The following is a 24990-nucleotide window of genomic DNA, read 5'->3' on the forward strand; positions in this document are numbered from 1 at the left end:
TCATATAAACATCCCCGCAACCCCAACCGCCAGCCCAAAGACCAGATCATGGAGACTCGACATCCGCACAGGAGAGGCATCATTCCCATTCACCTCCGCACTAGCAGTCTGCGTGGCAACGCTGCTACAGTACCCCAAATTGATACCGTGGCAAGCCTCCAAACTCAAGCTCGAGCAAATGGAAGTCGCCTGCGACGAAGCCGTGACAGCCTCAACCGTCACACCTCCCCCAGCGCCGTCAATAGTAACGCCGTAGCGACCCATCAGCGCGCCAGTGCATTGCGTGTACTCCGACTGACACACGGAGTAGTAAGATGAGCAACTCTCGGCATTTCCAAAAGAGGTCGGGACGACGACAAATGGATACGCGGCGTCTAGCGTTGAGCCGGTTGCGGACGCCTGGCCCTCGGTAGTGGTGGTTGCGGTTGCGCCGCTGGGGAACATGAACGCGGTGCCGGTGCCCGTCGCCGTTGTACCTGTTAGGCTGCCGGTGCAGCTTGCACCGCTCGCGCAGCAGGCGATGTTATTGGCGGCATCGCGGGAGCAGTTCGTTCCCTGCTTACAGCATGCATCGGCGTTACCCAGTTCGGTGCAGGGGTTGTAGCCGCTCGGGCAACTGTTGTCGGCTCGTCCGAGGATGCGGAGGACTTCGAATGCTCGTTTGTTGGCTATGGCTGCTTCTGCGGCGGTGAAGGGTGCTGTTTTTGTTGAGTGGACGGTCGAGAGGAATGTGGCGGCAATCCAGATCCACCTGGAAGTCCGCATTCTCGGGATTGGGGGGGGGGTTGGAATAGTCGGTTTGGGGAATGGCCTCGAGATTTTGGTTGAATTGTGTGAGTTTAGTGGTTTATTCTCATGCTTCGTTTCGTCGTTGGGGTCGTTATCCGGGGGTGGGCTGGGTGTCAACAAACTACTCAAAGGAGTAAGATTAGCTTTAACCGGTCGCGAGGGTGTAATTGAAGACTCGAGACTTGAAAATACCTGGGTACTTGATGTCTGAAGGGAGATTCGAGGGATTCTAGAAAGATCGGAGTTTAGAGCACAAATGATGTAGTTCGCAGGTCGTCAGGTCACAAATCTCCACTGGGATGCCCCAGCAACCGCAGCCCGACACTCTAGATCGGAAGCCCAAGCTTAGATTAATTTTTAGATTAATTTCTATTGACGAGCGCAGGTAAAATAAAATGTAGTAGAATAATTTCAATAACTACTAAAATATAATCTGTGAAACAAAACATGGACACAATTCGGCACTCGACTACGGAATACGAAGTACTGAATATACAGCAGCTGAATGGCTGATAGGGCATCTGAATGTTCAACAAATGAGTCGGACATGGATGTTACCAGTCAGGAGCAATCCAGTAATTCCTCGCACTATCTATATGGAATTGATCAATTGTTCCCTCTACGCCGTCTCTTCCAACCGTCCAAACACCACTTTCTACTAGTTCTCTCCACCGGTCTATCAGCCTCTCCAATCTCTGAGCCCGTCTTTCACCACCAAACGGATGGAAAATACCATGTTGAAAGAGTTGTGTGACAGACCCTGGCGAAATTGATGTCCCATCACTCATTCTCGCTCCATTGTGATCCCGGAAAGGTAGTAATAGACGGAAGCCCGCTTCCTCACTATCGTATTGGCACCGCCGTACCGACTCACTATACAGCCCCGTTGGAATAAGATCATTATCGTTGAATGGTATCTCATCTCCGGGTGCAAAGAAAAGCCATCGAATCTCCTCCCCGAAACCGACTGTGCGGCTACTATCTGCAGCTGCGAAGATTAGGACGGGCGGGATATTGTTGCCCCATTCCTCCTGTTCGCGAGGTACCCCCGTAAACCTCTGCCGAGCCGTGAAAGCCATGGTATCGTGCGGAACCTCCAAGCCGGGCGCAATGGCTTTGAAACGGGGAGTTTTCATTCTCGTCAGAACCGAACGAATGAAGCACTCCTCCGGTATAGACGCCGCATCAAGCTCTACGTCTGTGAAAAGTGGCGCATCTCTGGAGACAGGCAAAAGTGATCCAGAGGGCATTCTAGCTTCGATAGCCGCCGAGTACCGATCTATAGCAGCCACAGTACTATCAACCTGACTAGGACAATATGGAAGCCAAGACCAGAGTCCAATTTGCGACCGTGAATTTGCCAGTTCTTCGGGCGCTTCGCCCTCCGGTGAATCAGCCGTGATTTTACCGATCCGAAGCATATAAATCCAGTTGGTAAGGATCGTTTCTAGTGGGAACCACATATCCTCATGCTCGCCGATTGGCTCCACACTATCCAGATTTTCAAGGGTCATTGGGAAAGCAGCACGGTGCAGCTGCTGGTCATAGACGACCCCGACACAATGCGAGCCTAACTCAAGCACAGTGCCATAAATAACAACGAAGCGTTCCAGGTCGTCTAAGTCGTTGTCCTCACCCGGAAAAATATTGTCGACCAACTGCATTGAGATATCATTTATCCAGTGAAAGAAGCCTGGCTCAGGCGAGAATATCGAATCCAGGAAGGAATTCACTGAGGGGTGGAGTCGTTCGCGAACAGCCTGTGTATCTTCGTCTGCGAAAATGAAGGGTTGACTAGCTAACTCATCGAGATTGGGCGTCTCTTGTCCGTGGCGGGCCATCCATCCATACGCAACCAGGTAGTTGTGTAGCCTCGCACAGCGCTCATAATCGAGGGGACCATTGAGGCGTGCGGGGTTGGCCTCCGACACCAGGGCATCCTCAATGTTGAAGATTTGCTCTGGCGTTGTATTCATGGTGTTCATGGTATGCCTAGGGGCGCGTTGCAAACGGGGCTCAATTCTGCTGATTTTGCGGGTTAATGAACGCCAATACCGTAATTTATGCAAAGACTGGGTCCCAGTCACATGACAAGCCTATTTCGACCAGGTTGTCAAGTTGCTGCATGTCTTGGAGGTCCCAGAACCGTGGTGTATCGCCGGACAGATCGATCCGACGATCGATCTATTCGTGGGGGCATGGAACAACGCAGTGGGGAAATTGATTCTTTATTATGCATTGTTTAGTGCTTTTTCAGCCACTTGTACACCCGGTCTGCGATCTCAAGGTTGTTCTTCTCCATGAACAACATGTGTCCGTTGCCATGAATACCCTCTTTGCCTAGATCTGCGTATTCAACGTCTACTCCAACTTGCTCCAGATACTTGACGGTGCAGTAATCGTATGGCGCATGGAACGATGCTTCGCCTGTAACAACAAGTTCCGGGATTTTGCCCAGGTTCGTCAACTGCTTCGCTGGGGATTTCTGCATGATGCATTGGTCGTGATCAGCGTCGATTGCTGGCTCGATGGTTGTCTCAATATTTTCGGCATTCTCGCCTGCGGACGGTTCGTATCCGATTGCGAGGTCGGTGAGACCGAAAGCGAAAGCCGGGTCATTTCCAAACGGCGGGCGGAGCGTGAACGGTGGACCAGATGGCTCGAGCTGGACAATACCCTTGACCAGGTCCGGGCGCATGTCTCCGACCCTCCAGCCTACTCAATCGTCAACCACTTTAGCGAGTCATAGTGTTTGGCTGAAATTACCGTATGCACCCGCCTGCGAGTGACTGATGATATAACAGTCGCCGACGAGGTCGACTAGAGCTGAATACGCCTGCGCATTTTGCTCTTCGCTTATGAAGCGGTCGGTCTGGAACTGCATCTGGCTCCTGTAGAAAGCGTCGAAAGTTGAGTCGCCAATGCGACCGGTGCCAGGCCATTGCGTGTGAAGCTTCGCCTGTGGCCATTGGTTGTCGTTGTTTGCTACGTCGGTGAAAATATCAGAGACCGAATCGGGGGAGCCAATGTACCCAATACTTCCCTGTCCAGGTGACCAGAAGGAGCGGCCGCGAGCAGGCTGGTCTGAGAGGTAGACTGTGTGACCTTTGGAGATAAAATAGGATGCCCATCCCGGCCGTCCATCTGGAGTATCAAGGAAATTGGTGCCGGTCTGAGCCGCGCCTGCAATGAAAATAATGGGAAGTGGTGGGTTCGCCGGGGCTGACTGAGGGGAGAGCTTCTCGACGTAAATTTGCCCTATCATAGCCATTGATGTAGAATTGGTTGCATTCTCCTGTTTTGACGACTTTAGATACGCGTACAATTGGTGGGAATCAAGACTTGCCGTGACGTTCGTGTATCGTCCGCCAACGTAGAGAACCTCGCGTCTAGGAACAATGTCCCTAAGCTGAGAACTATGAGCTTGCACATTGCCTCCCAGAAAAACGAAAGCGACATGCGTCAAATATATGAAAGAAGCCAAGGTACGAAAGCTAAACATATTAACCCAATCTGCGAAAAGTGAAAAGAGCTCCAGCTCGAATATGTAGTGGACCCGTGTACGAAGGGGTATTCAGGGTCCAAACCCCAGGTTTTGGGGTATTTTGATGCCTGAACGCTTTTTTGAATGCCTGAATTTCCACACCTGCCTTAGTAATCAACGTACACCGCCCGGCTCTGCTAGCATGGCATAAAATGAAGCTTTTGATCCCATACAACATACGAATCCAAGTTGAGGTTTTAGCCTTCCAGAAATATATATATTGTGCTAATAAAGCTCATTGATGATTATCGACAAATAAAGGCTAAACTAAAAAGTATCGTTGAGATATAAATGCATTTATCATGTGGTTTGCGGTGACCCGGTCGCTTGTGAAATACATTAATGTACCACGAAGGTGAGCCGCTGGGTGTAGAACCTCTCAGGCATTGAGGGTGTCGACCGGCTCCGGCTGTCGCGACCGGAAGCGCTTGACCAGATTGCTCGTGTTCAGCGCAACCAGCTTGCTCGTTGGCATCAAGAACAACTCGTCGATCTCCTCCAGCGTCTTGTCCTTGGTCTCGGGCATGAAGAACAGCTGGTAGAAGAAGCCTAACGCAGCCAACCCGCCGAAGAAACCAATCGTCAGGCCGGTGTAGGTCATCGCCTTCTGCATTCCCTCGAAGTTGTATGTCACGATGAATGACCACAGGTAAAGGAATGTCGAGCAGATTGCCATGCCCTGGCTACGGGTGTTGAAATCAAAGCTCTCCGCTGGGACGACCCAGGTCAGGCACGAATACGCTCCAAAGAAGCCCATGTATATCACGAGGCCGGAGAAGAACAAGCCCAAGGCAGTTGCTCTGTGCTCATTGAAGTAATCGACGCCGTTATTTGTGTATAGGTAGCCGACACCCACCAGCACCAGGCCGACAATGAACATGAGGATGTTTTGTGCCCACACACGTCGTCCGAACCTGTCCATGGTGAACACGGCAGGAACGGTTCCAAAGAACAGCGCGCCACCGCCGACCATCGACATCAGCACTGACTCGCGGTCACTGAAGTTCATCTTGGCCATCAAGTTTGACATGTTGTACATCACTGCATTGATACCCGTCATCTGTCCGAAGAAGATCATTGCTGTCGCATAGACAAGCGCCCGTCGGTTGCGCGGCTGCGTGCACACTTGCATGTACCTATTGTACCATGCCTCGCTGGTGGTCGCGTCGACATCATGCTTGACTGTAATTTCCATCGCAATGAACTCGTCCAAGCTTTTGGGGTCGGCCATATCGTGCAGCGACTTCCACACCTGCCACGCACGGCCAGTCTTGTTCTTGGATACCAGCCAACGCGGAGATTCAGGCAGGAAGCACATTCCGACCAAGAGAATTGTCGAAAACAAGAGAGACGAGCCCAGCATCCAGCGCCAGCTGCCTGACCGCACGTCGAAGAAGACACCTCCGGCCGCGTATCCAATGATCTCTCCGAAGGCGATCATCAGCTGGTACACAGACACCAGGTTGCCACGCACCTCAGGTGGCACACACTCAGAGATGTAGATGCCGACACAGCCGCCTTCAATTCCGATACCGATGCCCAGAATGAATCGGCCCGCAAACAGCATTCCAACACTGCGGCAGCCGGCACAAAGTCCTCCTCCCAGTGTGTACCACAAACACGAGATGATAATCGAGTTACGGCGTCCAAAATAGTAATTCAGCGGCGTCATCATGACCGCGCCGGCCATTGCGCCTAGCGGCATCAGCGAGGAAATCAGCGAAATGTCGGTTGCCAGTTTCGGGTCCTCGAGGCTCGTCCAATCGCCCGAGGCGATGAAGTGCTTGCGGATGCCAGGCAGCGCGCCGGAAATAACCGACTGGTCCAAACCACTCAGCATGCCGCTAAAGGCGGCGAAGACACCCAGCGTAAGGACTAGCATGCGAGGACTCTTCATGTACACTGGTATTTGTGCGAACGCTATCCGGTCATACAGTGATTCGCTGCCGAGATACTGCTGGGCCTGTTGATCGCGTGCCTCGATCTCGTGCTCACGCTCCTCGGGCGTGAATTCATCGCTGAACTCTTTGCCCACGGTGTCGGGCTTTTCCTCATATTTGTCGTGCATTTCGTGTCGATCGTATCAGTCATGCAAAAAAAATTAACTTGTATGGGATCAGAAGAGAAAGAAAAGGGAAACCGACGAGACGGCCCGAATGCCGCTCTATATAAGGGCGTATTTCGCCGAAAAGCCTTTCTGCGGGATGCTGTACTTCTCAATTTCCCCGACATTCGGCCTGGACCCCACAATTCGCCAGTGCACCCAATGAACTCCTTGCTTTTTCTTTCTCGTAAAAGTTAGCTGCATGTGTATCAACTAGTATTGTTGTGGGGTTTAAATACAGGGAATGTTGCGTGTCAGGTCCAACATTTCCGATCGCTACCCCAGCATCCCCACGATAGCAATTCGTCTAATGACCATCAAGCCCAACCCAGACCATCGGAGAAGAAGTTTTCGATCATACCGAGAGTGGAAGATTGGGAGTTACGACCTTTCGAAAGGCTACTAAAATTGAGGTCAGTCAAAAAAAAAATATAGACCCTGTCCTTCTCATGACATTTTTTGGTATGACCGGAATGGCCGGAACATCACGAGGATGTCTGGCTCGATCAAGTAATAGATGAGCGACGCCTCAAAACTCTGAGACAACTCAATAAAAAACCTCCCTCGCCCCCGGTCGGGATGACCTCGGCACGGGTGAAGTTCACGGACTGGTACGGTGTTGTACCTAACAACTGCCGAGTCGGACGGTTCGGCTAGGCCGGGGTTGGCTGGGGCCCCTCTTGTGCGGAATACGGAGTAGTAGTTTACGGAGTACGGGGTACTCCGTAAAGCACATGATACAGTCAAACCCGATCGGCGCCGAGAAAAGTTCGCAAAGCCGGGGGCGCTATACCTAATTAGGTAATCATTGCGCTCTTCTCTATGGTGGAATAAACCGGGACCATGCATTTCTCCAAAGTGACCGGGGTTTACAAGAAAGTGGGGTACATTTCAACGAAGTCTGACTGTACACTTGTATTATTCTGGAATTCTATGTGTCATGACCCGGTATTATGCCCTGAAACGAAGTGAGAGAACGGGAACTAATCGTGTACATGTGCACGAGACGTTGCAAAAAAGACATGGCTTGACTACCGGATACTAGTACTGAGACCTGTTCCATATTTTGCACGGAGTGGCTATGCTTTCGAGAGTCTTCTTTACTTGAATTTGCTTGGCATTCGAAGGGGCGCAACCGTTCAAGGTTGCGATCATTGGCTGGAAGGTCTCGAATCCGGATGTGGCTTGCGAAATGAGCAGATTGAAAATGCTGATCAACAATGGCAGCCGCCTCTGACCTCATTGCCTGTAGGTCCTCGCTTGCATTGGTCCAGAAGTGGATATTGCCAGCCCATGTGTGGTGTGCATTGATGTCTGTCAGCTGTGTAATCAGAAATTTCCTAGTTAACGAGTTCCCTTGAGTGTGGCCTGGGGAGTTAAGTTACTCCTGAGAGATTACCAATCACACATTATGTTGCCCCCGAACAAACTAGGCTAGGTTGCCCGTTGCCCAGGAATAGCTTGGTGACCGGGAAGCATATCGATCCTTGAACCCTTTTAAGAGGTCACCACATATGTTAGACTGACCATTACACGTACGATCCAAACTAATTCGGTTATTGATTCAAGTGCAATTGACGGTTCGCAGTTCATGCCCATGTCAGTGTTGACCGACGAATTAAACATGTGTGGTGAGAAAACTGGATGGCACCTGGTGAGAATCTATTTACTCTAGGCCTTCTGTATTTACTCTGAACAACTGGTCAGGCGTTTAATAAACATTATTGGTAATACAGCACGGAATTCTCCACAGAAATCTATCACACATCACATGCATTTCCTAATATACTGGGGACGCCGCTGACGCACGCAGTTGGAACGCCCAAGGGCGGCTGCCGGTGCTGGCGGCCAGCTGGCAGAAAAGGGGGAGTTGTATCCGGTACCAACAAGGAAAAGTCATCTCTATCGTGGATAGTATCGCTCTGGCAAACTCGGCCACGTCCTCGACATACATAGTCGCTTTCGGTTAACCTTTGAGGGGAAGTTTCTTTTCTAGAACAATTGCAAGTACCTATAGAACGTCAGTCACCTATACGGAGTAATTCATGCCGATATCGATACTCAATCGGCATCTCACATTGCCGGATCTCCACTTAGATATATTTACGAAGCTTATGTCCAACCTCGGCCTTATAAGTCGGATACCACCACTTCTAGAATAAGTCGAGCTTTTAGTTCTCACTCCTAGGGTGCAATGTCCATCCTTTCCACGCCGCTAGTCTCACCGCTAAGAGAAGAGTCTTAGGAAGCGAACTGTCTCCTCTATATCAGAGAGCCAGGACAAACATCCCACCGGGCCGTCCTTTATGCCATTATAGAACCTAGAACAATCAGCGAACCTAGTAATGAAAGCGGGATGCTATAATGATGTCTCACCTATCCTAACAATCTTACGTCTCATCTATCTCTTGAGTTTTCGGGCTAGCGTTTCTATCAGAGCGGGGGGATATATATTACCCAAGGCCACTATATCCAACAGCAACGTATGACTTTGAAGTAATCTTGCTTCACTAGTTACATTCCATCGATTCGTCTTATATATTGGTCCTTCGTAGTAGCCATCGCCATCTACTGATTGGGGCATATAATCAACAACATCCCGCCGACCTAGTCCTGGTCTATAATCAAATGACCGAAATTGACAGGAAGTTCCCCGCCCTCACTCGATGGCCTTGCAGCATAGACACCAACCCATAGGTCTTTGATATTTTCCTGTTCAAAAACCCAAGTGACCTCGCGGATAGGAGACTTCTCCAAGCCTTCAACAGAATAGATCCATAGACTTCCATCCTCTTCCCTAACCAGTTCAAGAGTTGCCGTGCCACTACCCGCAGCCCCGGGCACTGGAAGCAAGCTCCAGTCCGCCCAATTGTCTTTCGCAACGACGCTGAGGTGGGGTTTACCGTGGGTGAATTCAATACCGCACTTCACCCACTTCTGGCCCCCATCAGCGCTATTTAGGACAAGGACCACACCGCCCTGGTCATATTTCTTCTCCCAAAGGGCATTGACAGCGACGCGGATCCGCTTGAATGACATGAGAGGTATAGATTTGTATAAGATAGGGGCCGAGAAGGAGATGGTGGAAGGCGGTTTAGCCCATATATCCGTGAAAGATGGTGCTTTGATAGTAAATTCTAGGGGAGGAGAACCGTTGCCTGGAACTTCGGCGTCCGAGTTGGCGAATTTGAATTGGGATTGCGACATGGTGGGCTGTGGAATGCGACGAAGCAGTTGTATAATCAACACTGATATTTGAACAATGGTACAAGTGGAAGATTGAAGATTTGAGTAAGTGAGCACAGAGAGATAGCTGAAAGATAAATGACTTTATCCGGGTGCGAACAGAACAGACACGATGGGAAGGGCTCGGACTGGGGGATGAGCTATGTTGTATAAATTCTCACATCAGCCTGGGAACGAACTACTCCGTATTAGGAAGACTGTTATTCAACCAATGATATTTCATCAATACCCCCTATCTCTTTCACTGCGTTGAACAACACAATAAATGAATAAATTAGTTTATCGACCATAGATGGATGGTGCTTTTGGTGCTCGCGTATCAATCAGACTCCGAATCCTAATAGATAAGCCGCCGCAGATCTCAATTTTCATAGGCCCTAAGGTTCCCTGAGCCCACCTTCCATATTAGGCAATTCCACATTGGTAATAGTTACAAGGAGGACCAGTGGCATACACCAAGGCAAGTGCCGAAACATCCAATTTGGGTAATTTGATGAGAATGGAATACAATATGAAAAAAGAAAGCCTATTGTGGAAAGAGGAACTCATTTTAGAGGCGGACTAGGTGAAAACCAAGTGTTTTAAATGCCTTTTTGTCACTAGAATCACTCTTACAGAAAAGCCATACTGGTTTCAGTTCAGAGTTAGTGCTACTCGGTCTTCACCGTCTTCGCAAGAAGCCCTTCTAGGACAAAGAACATTCGCAATGCCTGAGAAAACTGTAGTCGTCATTGGGTGAGCTTTTTCCTTGTCTGAAAATATCCGAGAGAGCACAAATCTGACATATTTGCGCCATTACAGTGCCGGGGTAGCTGGGCTCACAACCGCGTTGCTGCTGTCCAAGTGTCCAGGCTATAAAATCATTGTCGCCGCAAAACACATGCCCGGAGACTACGACATCGAGTACGCCTCACCATGGGCTGGAGCCAACTACATGCCGTAAGTCGGAATAATTGGCCACGGACAAGACCGTAACTGATAAGATTTAGTGTCTCGATTCGCGGGACAGAAGCTGCGGAATGGGAGAAAGCGACATGGGCACCGCTCGAAGACCTCGCGAGAAACCATCCCGAAGCGGGTGTTCACTTCCAAGGCAAGTTGAGGGCTTGAGTCTAGTTCGTTAGCAATGACATCAACTAATTTAGTTGAAGAATGTGAGATTCATCGTCGCGAAAAAGATGCTGGCTCGGCAACGGCGGATTGGTTTGCTGAGCTCCTATCCCCAGAGCCTTGGTTCAAAGACACTGTGCCAAATGTAAGGAAACACTTCTTCACCTAACATCATGTTTCCATATTTACTAGTTTTATTATTTAGTTCCGTCCGCTTCCAAAGTCATCGCTCGGCCCCGGTGTCGATGCAGGAACGGTCTTCACGTCGGTCTGCATAAACACGGCGATATATCTACCATGGCTCGTCTCTCAGTGTCTTAAGAATGGTGTTACTTTCAAGCGCGCTGTGTTTAGTCACATTTTGGAAGCCGCGGGGCCGAGCGCCTGCCTTTCAAAGGTCGATTTCGTCGTCAACTGCACTGGTCTCATGGCATCGAAGCTCGGCGGCGTCAATGACAAGACGGTCATTCCGGCTCGTGGCCAGATTGTGGTGGTACGCAACGAGGCTGGAAAGATGGTCGATGTTTCGGGAACTGACGACGGCGATGGTGAGGCATGCTATGTGATGACAAGGGCGGCTGGCGGAGGGACCATCCTAGGCGGTTGTTATCAGAAAGGAAATTGGGATTCCCAGGTAGATCCAAACCTCGCCATCAGGATTATGAAGCGGGCTGTGGAGCTGTGTCCTGCGCTCACCGGCGGCCGGGGAATCGAGCACCTGGACATTGTTCGACATGGCGTTGGGCTACGACCAGTGAGAGAAGGTGGGGTGAGGATTGAAAGGGAGCGAGTAGGCGATCTATGGCTGGTTCATAACTACGGCGCCGGTGGAGCCGGATACCAATCGTCGTACGGATGCGCGCAAGCTGCCATAAGACTCATCCAGGACGCCGCGGGGCCACAGTCCAGATTGTAAAATTAGCCAGTAAGACTAAGCAAGCCACTAGTTAACTAACGTAATTCACAAGCGAGCCGGCCACACAAGCGAGCCGGCCACCCCAACCAAAACGCGTCCGTAAATTAGCACTTAGTCAATTCAACCACCCACCATGCCACCAAAACGTTCTCAACCCTCTAGAAAATCAATAGAGCAAGAGGGTAGGATCTTATTAGCTATCCAGGCGTTCAAGAATCAAGAAATCTCTTCAATTCGTGAGATAGCGCGCCTTTTCAAAATCCCCCGTTCAACACTCCAAGATCGACTACGCGGCCACGAATACTGCGCGATTTCACGCACCAACAACCATAAACTGAATATAAATGAAGAGGAATCGCTTGAAAAATGGATTATCTCTATAGATTCTTGTGGAGCAGCCCCCCGGCCCTCTTCTGTACGAGAAATGGCGAATCTTCTCCTCGAACAACGCGGAAATACCCCGGTCCTTTCAGTTGGTATAAATTGGGTTACAAACTTTGTTAAACGGCATCCTACCCTCTCGTCCCGATTCTTAAGATATTATAATTATAAGCGCGCGAAATATAAAGACCTAAGGATTATTGGAGAGTGGTTTAATCTAGTTCAAAAAACCATTCTTTAGTACAGAATCGATCTAGACAATATTTATAACTTCGATAAGACGGGTTTTACTATAGGATTGACTGTAACGGCAAAGGTTATAATAAGAAGTGAATACTATAGTCAGAGATCACTTTTATAACCTAGAAATCGCGAGTAGGTAACTGTAGTTAAGTATATAAATGCTTTAGGATAGGCGCTTCCTCTATACATAATTTTTAAAGGCAAAGTCTTTATTAAATCTTAGTTTAACGGCCTTCCTAATAATTGGCGTTTTAAAGTTAGTCTAAACAGCTAGACTTCTAATAAAATTAGACTTCGTTAGCTTTAGAAGCTGTTTATTCCATTAACTTTATTGCGTATAGTAGGAAGGTATCGACTTTTGATACTTAATAGCCATAGAAGCCATTTAATACTAAAATTCGATGAAATTTGCGAGCAAAACGATATTATACCAATTTATATACCACCGCATTCCTCTTACCTTTTACAACCGCTCGATATCGGCTGTTTTATAATCTCAAAACGTATATATAGTCGGTTGGTTAAAACAAAAATATAGTATAGGATCAACCACATTGATAAACTTGACTTCCTTAAAGCATACCCTTCTATACAAATTGAAGCTTTTAAATCAGAGATAATTAAAAATAGCTTCTTAGCAGCCGGTTTAGTACCCTTTTTACCCAATCGGGTACTTTCGAAGCTAAATATCCAGCTTCGAATACCTACCCCCCTCTGAGCCGGGGTAGTGACTTAAGCCGGAATTTTACACTAAAAACCCCTACTACCGGGAAAGATCTATGTCAACAGGCTTTGTCAATCAATGCTTTACTTTATATACAATCTCGAAGCCCAACAAGTCCTTCTAAACGTGTATTAAACCAACTTATCAAAGGCTGCCAAGTTACAATGCATAATGCTATTCTACTAGCGAAAGAAAATAAGGAGTTACGGGATGAAAATGAGAAGAAGAAGCAAAAACGGACCCGATCTAGAAGGCAGATACCCGCCGAAGAAGGCCTCTCTGTTTAGGAAGCTTCTCAATTGATTGCTACGCCGGTAGAAGCATCAGAAACACCCCTACACCCCCTGGGCGGAAGCACTCAATCAGGGTTGGAACCACGACCACGGGCTGCACCAAGGTATAGTGGGTGTTGGAAGACAGGACATAAGATTAATAGGTGTCCAGATAAATGATCCTTTTTAGTTTATTTAATTTAATGGCGTTATGGTTGAAATAAATGTATTTGAATTCAATGGGTTTGGTTGGGTGGCCGGCTCGCTTGTGTGGCCGGCTCGCTTGTGAATTACGTTAGAGTTAGCATAGCTCCACTAATAGCTAAGAAACCAGTTGCCTTGCCACATTAGCGCGAGAGTTTATTGGAAACCCCCCAGTTACTATCTTTCTTATCGGTCGCCTATGTACAACATACGTCCTCTCGTGATTACATGTTTCCTTCCTTGTAAACCAATTTCAACCACACGGCATGGGTCCATCTGGGAATCGCACTAATTCTCTCGCATTCTCCAAGAACGATTGCCACACTTGTACGGCTCTTAGAGAAGGTTGCGACCGGCAGCGTCCTCGGTGCGGCACATGTATATCAAACAGCAGAGCATGCGGCGGCTTTGTCATGGATCTCGTTTGGAAAGATCTGCCAGTTCTTAATCATGGGACATTGCCACCCAGAGGTCGCGAATCTGGATGCAGCTCCAAGAGAGATCCGCAGCACACCTTCAAGTTCACGCAAGGTCGCCCGAAAAGACGGCGGAAGCCGAGGCAATCGAACACTATTTACCAGTCAATATTGGATCTGGGTCTAGATGATTCCCTACGCCAGGATGGGGCAAACTTTTCCAACACTACTGGCAAGGCCAGCCTATCATTTTCGACACCTCAACCATCGAGTCCTGACGAGCTGGGAATCAGCAAAGAGTGCGGTAGCCAATCCAATGAATCTATGATCTATCAACTGCAAGATGATGAGCATCTGTCTCCAGGATGGGAACTGGGATTAGGAACTATTGACTATGTCGATGGAAATTCGATTGATGCATCCTGCCCAGACACGATAGAGCAGGCTCAGCTTCCTACCCAACTTATTCTGGACCCAGACCAAGAAACTTCGCTGGGCATTATTGGCAATTCAGATCAACCGGACGGCGACCTTGCTGAAGAGCTGTTTCCTATGACGAACCTCGAAACGTGTTTATCGAATTGGGCCACAGAACAAGATACCAATAATCCTGTGCTCGAAGATATGCAACCCATATATCCAATAAAATATCGCAACCTAGCTCACAAGTATGAGCCGATTCTCGCTATATGTACGTATACACTTCTTGTGTATTTCTTGCAACGTCCTTCCTACTAAGAATTTACAGACGACGAGAAATTCTGCGTCATGCCGCTCACCAGGGATTGTCGTATCAACCCCTTCAGAGCTCAGACTGGAAATCTCGAAAAGTGCGACTTTCTTCTACATGCGATCGTAGCCCTTTCTTTCCATCACCTCTCGAAGATGAACAACACCGATGATTTGATACTCGAAATGCACCATCACCGATCTACCGCTCTTCATCTCTTCAGCCATGCCTTAAGTCAGCCGACTTCCCTGCCACTTCTTGATACCCTCCTGATACTCGTCAGTATAGAGGTAAATTTGGCCCTATCATCATTGCTGGAATATAATCTGACATGTCCTCAAGGTCTGCCAGTCCGCGTTTGGTGCGTGGGGAGTACATCTGGATGGTGCTCAAAAACTTATCACGGAAAGGAAGGATTTGGAAAGAGGTTTCTGTGATTCTCGAATGCGTGCGCAACTGGCGATGCTCATATGGTATGCCTAGACGTCTTGCCCACCCTGACCATCGTTCTCTGTTCCGTCTGACAGCTCGGCAGGTGGGACACAACAATTGCGCTCATGTCTCGAACCGAGCCTCGTTTGCCGTTCTCCTTGTTGGAGAGACTGAAAGGGTTTGATGACAGCGATGGATGGTCTTGCTTCGGCCTAAACGGGTGCCCGTTTGAACTGATCTCCATTATGGCACGCCTTGCAAAGTTGGCATGCATATATCAAAGGACCATCCAGATGGAATGGACCATTTTTAACTTTCACCCCGTCCGAACCATCATCGCTGAAGTAAAAGGGTATGTCAACAAAGAGAAAGTCGAATGGGACGAATTGAACGATCTTTCCGAAGACTTCAATCTGCGACGCAATCGGTACTACTGCATCGAAGCATGGAGGCATGCCATATTGCTCTACATCTATCGTGTCTTCACGAAGAAGCCGGACGATCGAGAACTCCGCATGATTGACTACTTTTCTCGTGTTATACTCGACTGCGTACGGTGCATGCCGTGCTCAGACACCACCCAGAAGCAGGTTCTTTTACCTGTGTTTCTAGCCGCCGCGGAAGTTGGCGACGAAAACACCCGTTCTATGGTTCGTGAGTATTGCAATCACTGGAGAGACGTATCTCGAATATATCATTTCGAAACGGCGTCTTCCCTGTTGGATAGCATATGGAAGGACTGGGATCCTTCGACGAGAAGTTCATACTGGTGGGGACTCAAGGTTGGCCCGCAAGACTGGATGACGGGAGATGTTAAAGGTCAATCTTTGGTGTTTGAGTTGCTCTTAGGATGATAATAGGATTTTTAGTGTATAGCTCATTAACGACAAGGTTCTAATTTCTCATTCCAATTCGAAGTAGTAGTAGCAGAAGAATCTCCTTTTTGTCACATTCACAGATAGAAACACTGCTATTCTCAGGCTGATCGCCACAACTTCCATTATAATTGCAGAAATGCGAGGTTCCTTCTCCCTATTCCTTCCGAATTGTACTTGACGTACAACAGGGAACATTGGTGTGGGCAATGACTTGCCTGAAACAGAGCGAGAGCCGTCCCGGAGTACGTCCCGGAGATTGTTCATGAGCGGAAATACTATAATCCGCTCCAATATACCAACAGATATCACTTCTTCTTCCCTCCCATGTCTATAATTGCTACGCTTCGCTCCGCAATCATCTTGAATTGAGTACCCTTTCCAAAGACCTGGCTCGCATTAGACAAAAACTGCTCAGAGTATCTTATCTATAAATCAAGTGATTTCCCGTCAAGCCTCTCGAGACTTATATTGCATCATGACATGCAAAACATATTGGCAGAGAGTAGGACCTAAATCAACTATTCAACTTATTGTGGATTATTCGACTATAAAGATCTTATAAGCATTTTAGACCTTTAATGTACAACATAGGAAAACGAGTTGGCTGTGGGTAAAACATGAGAATCATAGTCAGCCAACAGATCATAAGCACATATCAGCCCCTTTCTAGCTTCACATCGCCCTTATATGCCCCGATATCTTTTCCTTCCACGCCATCATTGCCCACCAAGATACCTTCAATAGCTTCTTCTCTCCTAGCATTGAGCATACCGAAGTCGACCCTCGGTCCTTTAAAAACCCCCTTCTTGGTGGTATGCCATAGCACAATCACAAAGCAAACAAGTCCAGTACAAACGACTGACACATAGCTCATATTCTCGGGGGTCACAGGCATCTCAGTAGGGAAGCAGTAGATAATATCGAGGAATACCACCCACAAAACTGAGATCGCATTGATAGTAGACCCGTACCGGCCGAGATCGAAATAGCGTGCTGGAAGAACGCGGTCACGGCCGCGCCATAGCAAAACAGCCTGAGGAAGAACGCAGGACGTCTGAAGAAACACAACGGCTGCATTGACCATAGCCGAGAAAGCAGTGGAGGATCCAAGGAAGATGAGTCCATATAGCTATTGAACTTGTTAACTGGGAGTGACCCAAAAGGTTTGAGAAAATGTATCATACCGAAACGAATACCGCAGATAATAGAAGAGCATGGATGGGAACTTGCATTCCAGGATGTACACGTTGCCAATACCCAGAGTAAGGCAGCGCTCCATCACGGGAAACAGCCCAGATTGTGCGTGATGCCGTAGTAGCTGCAAATTATCGTTAGAAAAACTTCAAATACCTTTTCACAACCCACATACCATTGGCCACCAAGTTACTAAAGAAAAGAAAGGCGAAGAAAGCCATGAGAATCGAAGCTGCCACTCGAGAGCCTGTTCCGTTGTAGTAGATGTCAAACAGGGGAAGGCCGGTCACAGTATGGAGTACGGCATCAATATCAGGGGTAGCGTATAGCAGAGCCGCGGCGAAGGGTAACGTTGTAACAAAGCCTGCTAGGAGCGGGTAGATCATGACCTTGGGCACATTCTTAGACGGGTTAGGAATCTCCTCGCACATGTGAGCACCACAATCGCTACCCAGATAGGCAAAAACGGAGTTTGCCACGGCGAGCATGAAGGCAAATCCATCGGAAGACCAGCCTGTCCGGTTCGTGGTATCGGTAAAGATGGCAGAGCCAGAGGCGTGGTCCTTCGTAACGACGAACAACACAATAGTTGTGGAGGTCAGTGTCAGCACGGCCAAGACAAACATCAGCTTGTTATAAAGAGGAATCCAGTTTGCCATCAGGATATTGATCGAAGCCGCCAACCAGATCAGACAGACGTAAATCAGATACGCGTGCCATTGCTTTGGGTCATAGTCCGGATACCAGGCGACGGTAATATCGAGAACCATGGAGGCGACGAAATTGGCGACAGATCCAGAAGAGAGCCACCAACCGATGACACTCATCCATCCGTTTCTAAACAAAAAAGATGATTAGCAAAATAGATTTTCACAGGCGGTTCGAGGAGGAGATGCAATTACACAAATGAAGCGAAGGGCCTATAGTCTTCTCGTGCAACCATAAAAGACCAGTAGTACTGGGCACCTGCAACTGGGTAGGCAGAGGCTAGCTCGGCCATTCCGATTGAAACTATCGTTGTCATGACCCCAGCAATTGGGAGAGCCCAGATAGTACCGCCTGACGAAGCTTCGGTCAAGCCGATACCAATTGCTGAACCAGTGCCTAGCCACGTGCATGTCAGGGTGAAAGACAGGGCTCCCAGAGACCATTTGGAGAACCGACGAGGCATAGCGGCCTCATAGCCAGCGGCCTCGAGTTCGAGATCATCAATGTTCGTCATAGTTCCGAAGCGTGGAAAGAATGAAAAAAATCAACTGATCGAAAGGATATTGTAAGGAAAGAAGCTTCGTTTTTAACTCTTAGCTACCTGTGTAGATAGTTATCAGCCGTTACCGTGGTGCTTGATGTCTCTTCGCAAGAGGGAGATAAGAGAGCATTCTAGGCATCTGAGAAATGACTCTTTCCATTCTTAGAAGGAGATATTGCACTTGATCCTAGATCAATTCCATACTGTGAATTGATTAACTTTGCCTTCATGTCTTATCGTGGCTGACAATACGAATGATCGAAGGGCGTCCAGAAGCGGAAGTACCCAATTAGGCAAGCGGGCTTGTCTGCGTTCCCGCTCGGCTTTGTGGCGAATCCCGAATCTCGGTTCTGCCTCTCGCGGTCGAATCACATCCCACGCAGACGACCCATCCTATTCTGCCGATTAAGGAAATCGAGGTCTGTCATATCGTCGGAGATAAGCGCTGTCGATTCGCCAAGATTAGCAAAATGGCTTCCCCGGAACAATATTATACTGCTTTAGGAAGGAGAGGAGATCAGCAGTTGGGCCTCGGCACCAGAACCCCCTCGCAGCCATTAAAGCCTATTTAAAGGTGTAGCTGTGTGACGGTTGATAACACCATCTTCTATCACGAACTCGCTTCTTCTTTTCTCAACTCCGTGTGGTTGTCTTTCACCCTCCATTCTCCAAAATGACTTCGATGGATGAAATCTTCGGCGCCTACGCTGCACGAAAAGCTGTGCTTGAAGCCAGCAGTAATCCCTTTGCCAAGGGTATCGCCTGGGTTGAGGGAGAGTTCGTTCCTTTCCATCAGGCTCGCATTCCTATGATGGACCAGGGATTTCTGCATGGCGATCTCACCTATGACGTGCCATCAATCTGGGATGGGCGTTTCTTCCGTCTCGACGATCATATTTCTCGGCTGGATGCTAGTTGCGGCAAGATGCGAATGCAGCTTCCGCTGCCAAGGGAGGAAATAAAGCGCATCCTTGGACAAATGGCCACCACGAGCGGAATCAAAGACGCTTTTGTCGAGCTGATCGTCACCCGGGGTCTCGTTGGCGTTCGTGGCTCTACACCCGAACAGCTCACCCAGCAGAATCTGTATATGTTCGTCCTACCATACTCCTGGGTTATGGAGCCAGAGATGCAGTATGGCGGTGGTAGCGCCATAATTGCTCGCACTGTTCGGAGAACCCCTGTTGGCTGTTTTGACCCAACCATCAAGAATCTGCAATGGGGCGACTTGACTCGCGGAATGTTTGAAGCCTCAGACCGCGGTGCTGCATACCCTTTCCTCACCGATGGAGATGGAAATCTCACAGAAGGCTCTGGATTCAACATCGTTATCATCAAGAACGGCGTTCTCTACACACCCGAGCGTGGAGTCCTCGAGGGTGTGACCCGCAAGAGTGTCTTTGATGCGGCGCGCGCCAATGGCATTGAATTCCGTGTCGAATTCGTGCCGATTGAGTCGATATATCACTGCGATGAGCTTTTCATGTGCACCACTGCTGGTGGTATCATGCCGATCACCGTGCTAGATGGAAAGCCTGTGAACGATGGCCAGGTTGGTCCCATCACCAAGTGCATCTGGGATCATTACTGGGCGATGCATTATGATTCGACCTACAGCTATGCTCTTAACTACGGTGACTCCAAGAAACCATCGGACGCTGTGCGCCAGCAGAGACTTTGAAGTCAAGCCCTGGGATTGATCAAATGTACTTAGGAGAATTAGTTAGCCTTTATGAGGAATGCTGCCGAGTTCAGCAGCAGAAAAAGAGGCAAGCCGAATCCTGCTCAATCAAATCTTTCTCCCAACCACGACATAAACATCAAAGCAATAATAGCAACCTAGGCTGTGCAAGTCACTTAGCATAGCCTCCCTCAGACTTACAATCTGATCCATGGATTGTATTTCATTCAACTTGTGCATTTTGAAAGCAGTAGTCAGAACATGCTGGATTCCGATAACGACCGTGAGATTGAGGTCTTCCCGCGTGGCCGGGTTGTCAAGAGTGTAGATCCGCTCTTCACAGGATTCCAGTCCAGATTTCTGGAAAGTGCCACGAAGGGTAGCAATACTAAAGGGAGTTAGCCTCTCTATTTAGTCCCTGATAGTCAAGCTTACTTTGGTGTTTTCCCAAGCGAAATAAGAGTCCTACGGAATAAGTCGATTCCATATCGTGCATGAGTGGCTCGCTTCCCCTCGGGCTCTCCTTTGATTGCACACTCATGTGCGGCGCAATCTATCCATTGTAAATAACCTCCTGGCTCTGTTCAGTAGTATGTTAGAATCTTGGATAAATCGAAGCTAAGCTGGGAAACTGCATACTAAGAAGTGTCATCAAGTTTCGCACGGCAGGCTCCCACTCGTCAGAAGACAAAGCTACCACCATCACTCGAACATTGACAACATCGTATTCTCCTAGATACTCATCTGGGAATGGCTCAAGAAAATTTTGATGATGGAAGGTGATATTTTCCGGCAAGGCATCTTTGTGGGGAAACATGACGTCTGAGAGGTCAAACCCGTCAAGCTGACAAGTACTTGGGAGGGCAGCTGCGAGCTCACGTAACCAGATCCTTGGATAATAGTGTCAGGGCTTTCTTCTTTTAATGGAGTTGTTACTCACCCAGTTCCTGTACCGACATCTGCAATGCGCATACGATCATGTTGTTTGATGTCTGGATGAAGGAGATACCCAATATTGGCCTGCCAGGCTTTATATTGCAGATCCAGTCTGTATTCCATGTTAATATTACTAGAGGATAGAATTGCTGCTAATTTCTTCACCTGTCGCGTTCGGCTATGTTCCTAACCAGTAGATATTCACCGTGTAATTGGATTTGGTCGGACATTTTCAAAAGCTTGAAAGCGATATGATCTCGAGAGGTTTGAATCAGATTAAATTCGTGCAAAGTTGCGGCAGAATAAGCTCTTTATAATGGTGGAATTTAGCTTTGGGGAGCAGATTTGGGGGCTTGGTGGCGGCAGTAAGCATAAATGTTAGTCAGGCCTCCCATCCAGGCCTCCCATTTAGGCCCCATGCAGGATTCTATTAAGTTGTAGGCTCGCACGGTCTTCTGTCTCAGCAATAGCCAATTAGCTGAGAGGATGTTCAGTCAGCGGTGGTAGCTCTCGTATTTTTTGGAGTACTTATATGACCCATCAAACCAACGGCACCTCTCTAGGACCTGAGCGATTGAGCTGAGTGGTTGGGGATATAACCAAAACTCATCTGTGCGGAGGTGATAGACGTCATTCCGGTCATCAATTGCCATTTTCACCATAAAGTTCAAGACTCGGGGTGTATTATCAATTCTAGCGCCCAATCGCGATGAGGGAGCAGCAATGCCCACACCGTAGGTTATGGGGTGCACCTTAGCCCACTACTAATTACTGTATGTCAATATAGCAGGGCCTTGGGAGTTGATATATTACTACTAATTGATGTGTGTCTCAAATTTACACTCAAATACAAGTGGAGGTCTCTGTGAATAGTTGCGCCGCGAAGCCGAGGCCTATACGATCTGCTGATATCAGATCACAAATGCAGGACTTATATGCAATTCTGATAGTAACTAGTATCAATCAATTGACTCGCCCTTTTGATTCGAAAATAATATCATTGGGCACTTTCCCTCGATTCGTCCAGAGTTGACGCTATTGTGCTCGTTCCAGCTTTGTTTGCATCCCCCCTCCTCTTTGTCTGTCTTTTGTAAAAATTCAAACCTACAGAATATTATTCAATTCATTAATGTCACTTTAGTGTCTCATCTATCTCTTTTGGATCAAGACAAGACTCCATACTTAACCTTGGCGCCGATCACTCCACCTGACTAAGAGCCGATCTTGGCGCTCGCCGAAATGGATCAAAGTCGCGTCCCTCAACAGGAAGCCGACCGCGTGGCCACCATGTACGGCGAACTCGGCAACAAATTGGTACGTGGGCTATAGACTCATCCCGCTCTCGGGCATTCATCATCCCAACACAGCCCGACCGTAAAATATCAAAACAAGAGAAAACGCAACCCGCTGACCAACACCTCACGCGCGATAGGTCCAACACGCCAAACGCACCCAATCCCTCGCCCACCTACCTCCCTACCAAACCGAAATCGTGCGCGCAGTAACCCGGGAAGTTCGCGATCTCGACCGCGATGTCCTCCGTCTCCTAGCGCCCTTCGAGGGCGCGTTCAACCCTTCGGCCGACCCAGCCATCGCCTGCGCGCTCCTCGTCGACCACCTTTGCATGCGCCGGAACAAGCGCTGCCTGCTTGCGTATCACCGCGTGCGCACAGACAAGCTTGAAGAGCTTTGCTGGACGGGCGTGGATATCCTCGAGCAGCAGCAGCCGTCCGATGACAGCGCAGCGCCGCAGCACACGGCTCTCGGGGCGAACGGGCATAGCTCGCTGAGTCCCGAGGAGGAGGAGTATTTCCGCCAGTACGGGGATATGCTTGCTGCGTATAAGGGCCAATGGACGGATATTGATTTGACGGGGACGCTGGAGCCGCCGAAGCATTTGTTTATTGATGTGCGGGTGTTGAAGGATGCTGGTGAGATTCAGACGGAATATGGGTATGTTTCTTTTCTTTTTTTTTCTCCTGGCAATCGTTTGGGTGTTTGGTGGCTAATTCGGGTTTAGGGTGATCAACTTGACCAAGAACAGTCAGCTTTATGTTCGTCAAGGTGATGTGGAGCGTCTGATTGCGCAGGGTTTCCTGGAGCGGTTGACTTGAATGTGAGTCGGAACTACCTGGCTGCTTCAGGTTTTATATGAGTACAAGAATTATATGAGTATAAGAAATATGAATTAGCGTTGGATATCTACAGTGGTTTTATGAAGGGACCATGTACTTTGAGATACCCCCGCCGTTAGTGTGTCTAGACTTCGGCCAAAATGAAGATTTTCTGTATTGCAATAGTGCGAGTCTAATTATGTATGACTGCTGGTTTGATCAATAGCTTTTTTACTCGGATTACTCTCTAGGGCTAGATTGGCCTATGGTAAAAGACCAATTGGAGCGATGACCATAACTAGTTATCTCGTTGGCTGGCGTTATGCAAGGAAACAAGGCTGCGGCTGCATGTCAATGCCGATCATGCGGCGCATAGCACCACTGTGTTCCGACCACGGAGCTGCAGCTTGTTGTATACTATTTTTATTACGTATGATTATCAAGGTACTCCGAATTTAGTCTAGAGTTAGCGCAATGAAGAGACAACCTATTATGTATCTCAAAGGCCCGTTCGCCTCCGCTCTCATTAATAATCATTATCCCCATTAACTAACTAGTTAGTTAGTTAACGTAATCGGTAAGCGAGTGGATCAGACAAGTGAGTGGATCAGGCAATGCAACCCATTGAATTCAAATGCATTTATCTCGACCATAACGCCATTAAATTAAATAAACTAAAATCATCATCTATCTGGACATGTCTCTCTTCTATGTCCTGGCTGCCTACATATTCCACACGATCGCCCGGCCCGGGGAGGTGGTTGTAAACCTTCTGAAACCTGCTCACGATAGTTGTTGATACGCGCTACTTGGGCCTCAAATGGCTCTGACTGTAGCTTACGAACCTCCTGAACTGAGAGATCTCCTTTATGGACTATCGTTCTTATAGATTGGGTCCGCTTTTGCTTCTGCTTCTTATTGGTAGCGCGTAATTCACTCACTTCCTTTTTAAGAAAGGCGGCGGATTGTATAGTGATTTGGTAGGCTTTTAAAACTTGATTTATCGCGTAGTGTAGTGGGCTCGGAGGGCTTCTTGATCTTATACGAAGTAAAGCTTTGATTGATAAAGCTTGCTTTTGTAACTGTATATAGTTTAAGGGAGTTTTGGGGTCCTAATCGCTATCCCGGCTAGGAGGGGGGGTTGGGGTTTGAAGCTGGATATTCAGTTTTGAAAGTACCCTATCGGGTAAAAAGGGTACTAAACTAGCTGCTGAGAAGCTATTCTTGATTGTCTCTGGTTTAAAAGCTTTAATTCGTGTAGAAGGGTATGCTTCGAGAAAGTCAAGTTTATTAATATGGTTGATCCCGTTCTGTATTTTCGTTTTAACTAACCGACTATAAGATTGTTTTAGGACTGTAAAATAGCCGATATCAAGCGGTTGTAAAAGGTAAGATGAATGTGGTGGTATATAAATTGGTATAATATCGTTTTCCTCGTAAATTTGGTCGAATTGAGGGGTTAAATGGCTTCTGTAACTATTAAGTACTAGAAGCCGATACCGACCCTTTAACTGCGGAAAAGTCGATGGAATAAAGAGCTTTTAAAGCTAGCGAAGCCTAATTTTATTAGAAGTCTAACCGTTTAGACTTACTTTAAAGCGCCAATCTCCTGGGAGGCTATTGAACTAAGATTTAATAAAGACTTTGCCTTTAAAAATCATATATAGAGGAAGCGCCTACCCAGAAGTATTTATATATTCAATTGTAGTTACCTACTTGTAATTCCTAGGTTGTAGAAGTGATCTCTAACTGTAGTATTTACTTCTAGTTATGACCTTTGCCGTTACAGTCAATCCTATAGTAAAACCCGTCTTATCGAAGTTATAA

General features: G+C 48.0%; 10 protein-coding genes across 10 annotated transcripts; 4 read left to right on the plus strand and 6 right to left on the minus strand.

Moving 5' to 3' along the window:
* On the minus strand, positions 1–765 carry N7518_009944 (uncharacterized protein; the record flags this gene model as incomplete). Its single annotated transcript, XM_057190870.1, has 1 exon — positions 1–765. One exon carries the CDS (start codon positions 763–765, stop codon positions 1–3), a length of 765 nt encoding a protein of 254 aa, XP_057037006.1.
* Positions 766–1343: 578 nt separating this feature from the next.
* Positions 1344–2774, minus strand: N7518_009945 (uncharacterized protein; the record flags this gene model as incomplete). The annotated part of the gene is made up of 1 exon (XM_057190871.1): positions 1344–2774. One exon carries the CDS (start codon positions 2772–2774, stop codon positions 1344–1346), a length of 1431 nt encoding a protein of 476 aa, XP_057037007.1.
* Positions 2775–3031: 257 nt separating this feature from the next.
* On the minus strand, positions 3032–6401 carry N7518_009946 (uncharacterized protein; the record flags this gene model as incomplete). The annotated part of the gene is made up of 3 exons (XM_057190872.1): positions 3032–3504; positions 3556–4205; positions 4753–6401. 3 exons carry the CDS (start codon positions 6399–6401, stop codon positions 3032–3034), a joined length of 2772 nt encoding a protein of 923 aa, XP_057037008.1.
* A 2643-nt stretch (positions 6402–9044) lies between these two features.
* Positions 9045–9644, minus strand: N7518_009947 (uncharacterized protein; the record flags this gene model as incomplete). The annotated part of the gene is made up of 1 exon (XM_057190873.1): positions 9045–9644. One exon carries the CDS (start codon positions 9642–9644, stop codon positions 9045–9047), a length of 600 nt encoding a protein of 199 aa, XP_057037009.1.
* A 745-nt stretch (positions 9645–10389) lies between these two features.
* Positions 10390–11709, plus strand: N7518_009948 (FAD-dependent oxidoreductase; the record flags this gene model as incomplete). Its single annotated transcript, XM_057190874.1, has 5 exons — positions 10390–10418; positions 10485–10622; positions 10673–10776; positions 10835–10938; positions 10999–11709. The coding sequence occupies 5 exons, from the start codon at positions 10390–10392 to the stop codon at positions 11707–11709; spliced, it is 1086 nt and encodes a 361-aa protein (XP_057037010.1).
* A 2237-nt stretch (positions 11710–13946) lies between these two features.
* N7518_009949 (transcriptional regulator family TF) lies at positions 13947–15965 on the plus strand (the record flags this gene model as incomplete). Its single annotated transcript, XM_057190875.1, has 4 exons — positions 13947–14640; positions 14698–14969; positions 15022–15152; positions 15215–15965. The coding sequence occupies 4 exons, from the start codon at positions 13947–13949 to the stop codon at positions 15963–15965; spliced, it is 1848 nt and encodes a 615-aa protein (XP_057037011.1).
* Positions 15966–16644: 679 nt separating this feature from the next.
* On the minus strand, positions 16645–18405 carry N7518_009950 (uncharacterized protein; the record flags this gene model as incomplete). The annotated part of the gene is made up of 4 exons (XM_057190876.1): positions 16645–17118; positions 17174–17307; positions 17359–18020; positions 18086–18405. 4 exons carry the CDS (start codon positions 18403–18405, stop codon positions 16645–16647), a joined length of 1590 nt encoding a protein of 529 aa, XP_057037012.1.
* Positions 18406–19105: 700 nt separating this feature from the next.
* N7518_009951 (aminotransferase class IV) lies at positions 19106–20113 on the plus strand (the record flags this gene model as incomplete). Its single annotated transcript, XM_057190877.1, has 1 exon — positions 19106–20113. The coding sequence occupies one exon, from the start codon at positions 19106–19108 to the stop codon at positions 20111–20113; it is 1008 nt and encodes a 335-aa protein (XP_057037013.1).
* A 108-nt stretch (positions 20114–20221) lies between these two features.
* On the minus strand, positions 20222–21279 carry N7518_009952 (class I SAM-dependent methyltransferase; the record flags this gene model as incomplete). Its single annotated transcript, XM_057190878.1, has 5 exons — positions 20222–20501; positions 20549–20693; positions 20753–21003; positions 21054–21161; positions 21215–21279. 5 exons carry the CDS (start codon positions 21277–21279, stop codon positions 20222–20224), a joined length of 849 nt encoding a protein of 282 aa, XP_057037014.1.
* Positions 21280–22288: 1009 nt separating this feature from the next.
* N7518_009953 (DNA replication protein PSF1) lies at positions 22289–23163 on the plus strand (the record flags this gene model as incomplete). The annotated part of the gene is made up of 3 exons (XM_057190879.1): positions 22289–22363; positions 22482–23002; positions 23070–23163. 3 exons carry the CDS (start codon positions 22289–22291, stop codon positions 23161–23163), a joined length of 690 nt encoding a protein of 229 aa, XP_057037015.1.
* Positions 23164–24990: the final 1827 nt, after the last annotated feature.

The sequence above is a fragment of the Penicillium psychrosexuale genome, assembly GCF_028828465.1.
Source record: "Penicillium psychrosexuale strain IBT 29551 chromosome Unknown utg000006l, whole genome shotgun sequence".
NCBI lineage: Eukaryota > Fungi > Ascomycota > Eurotiomycetes > Eurotiales > Aspergillaceae > Penicillium > Penicillium psychrosexuale.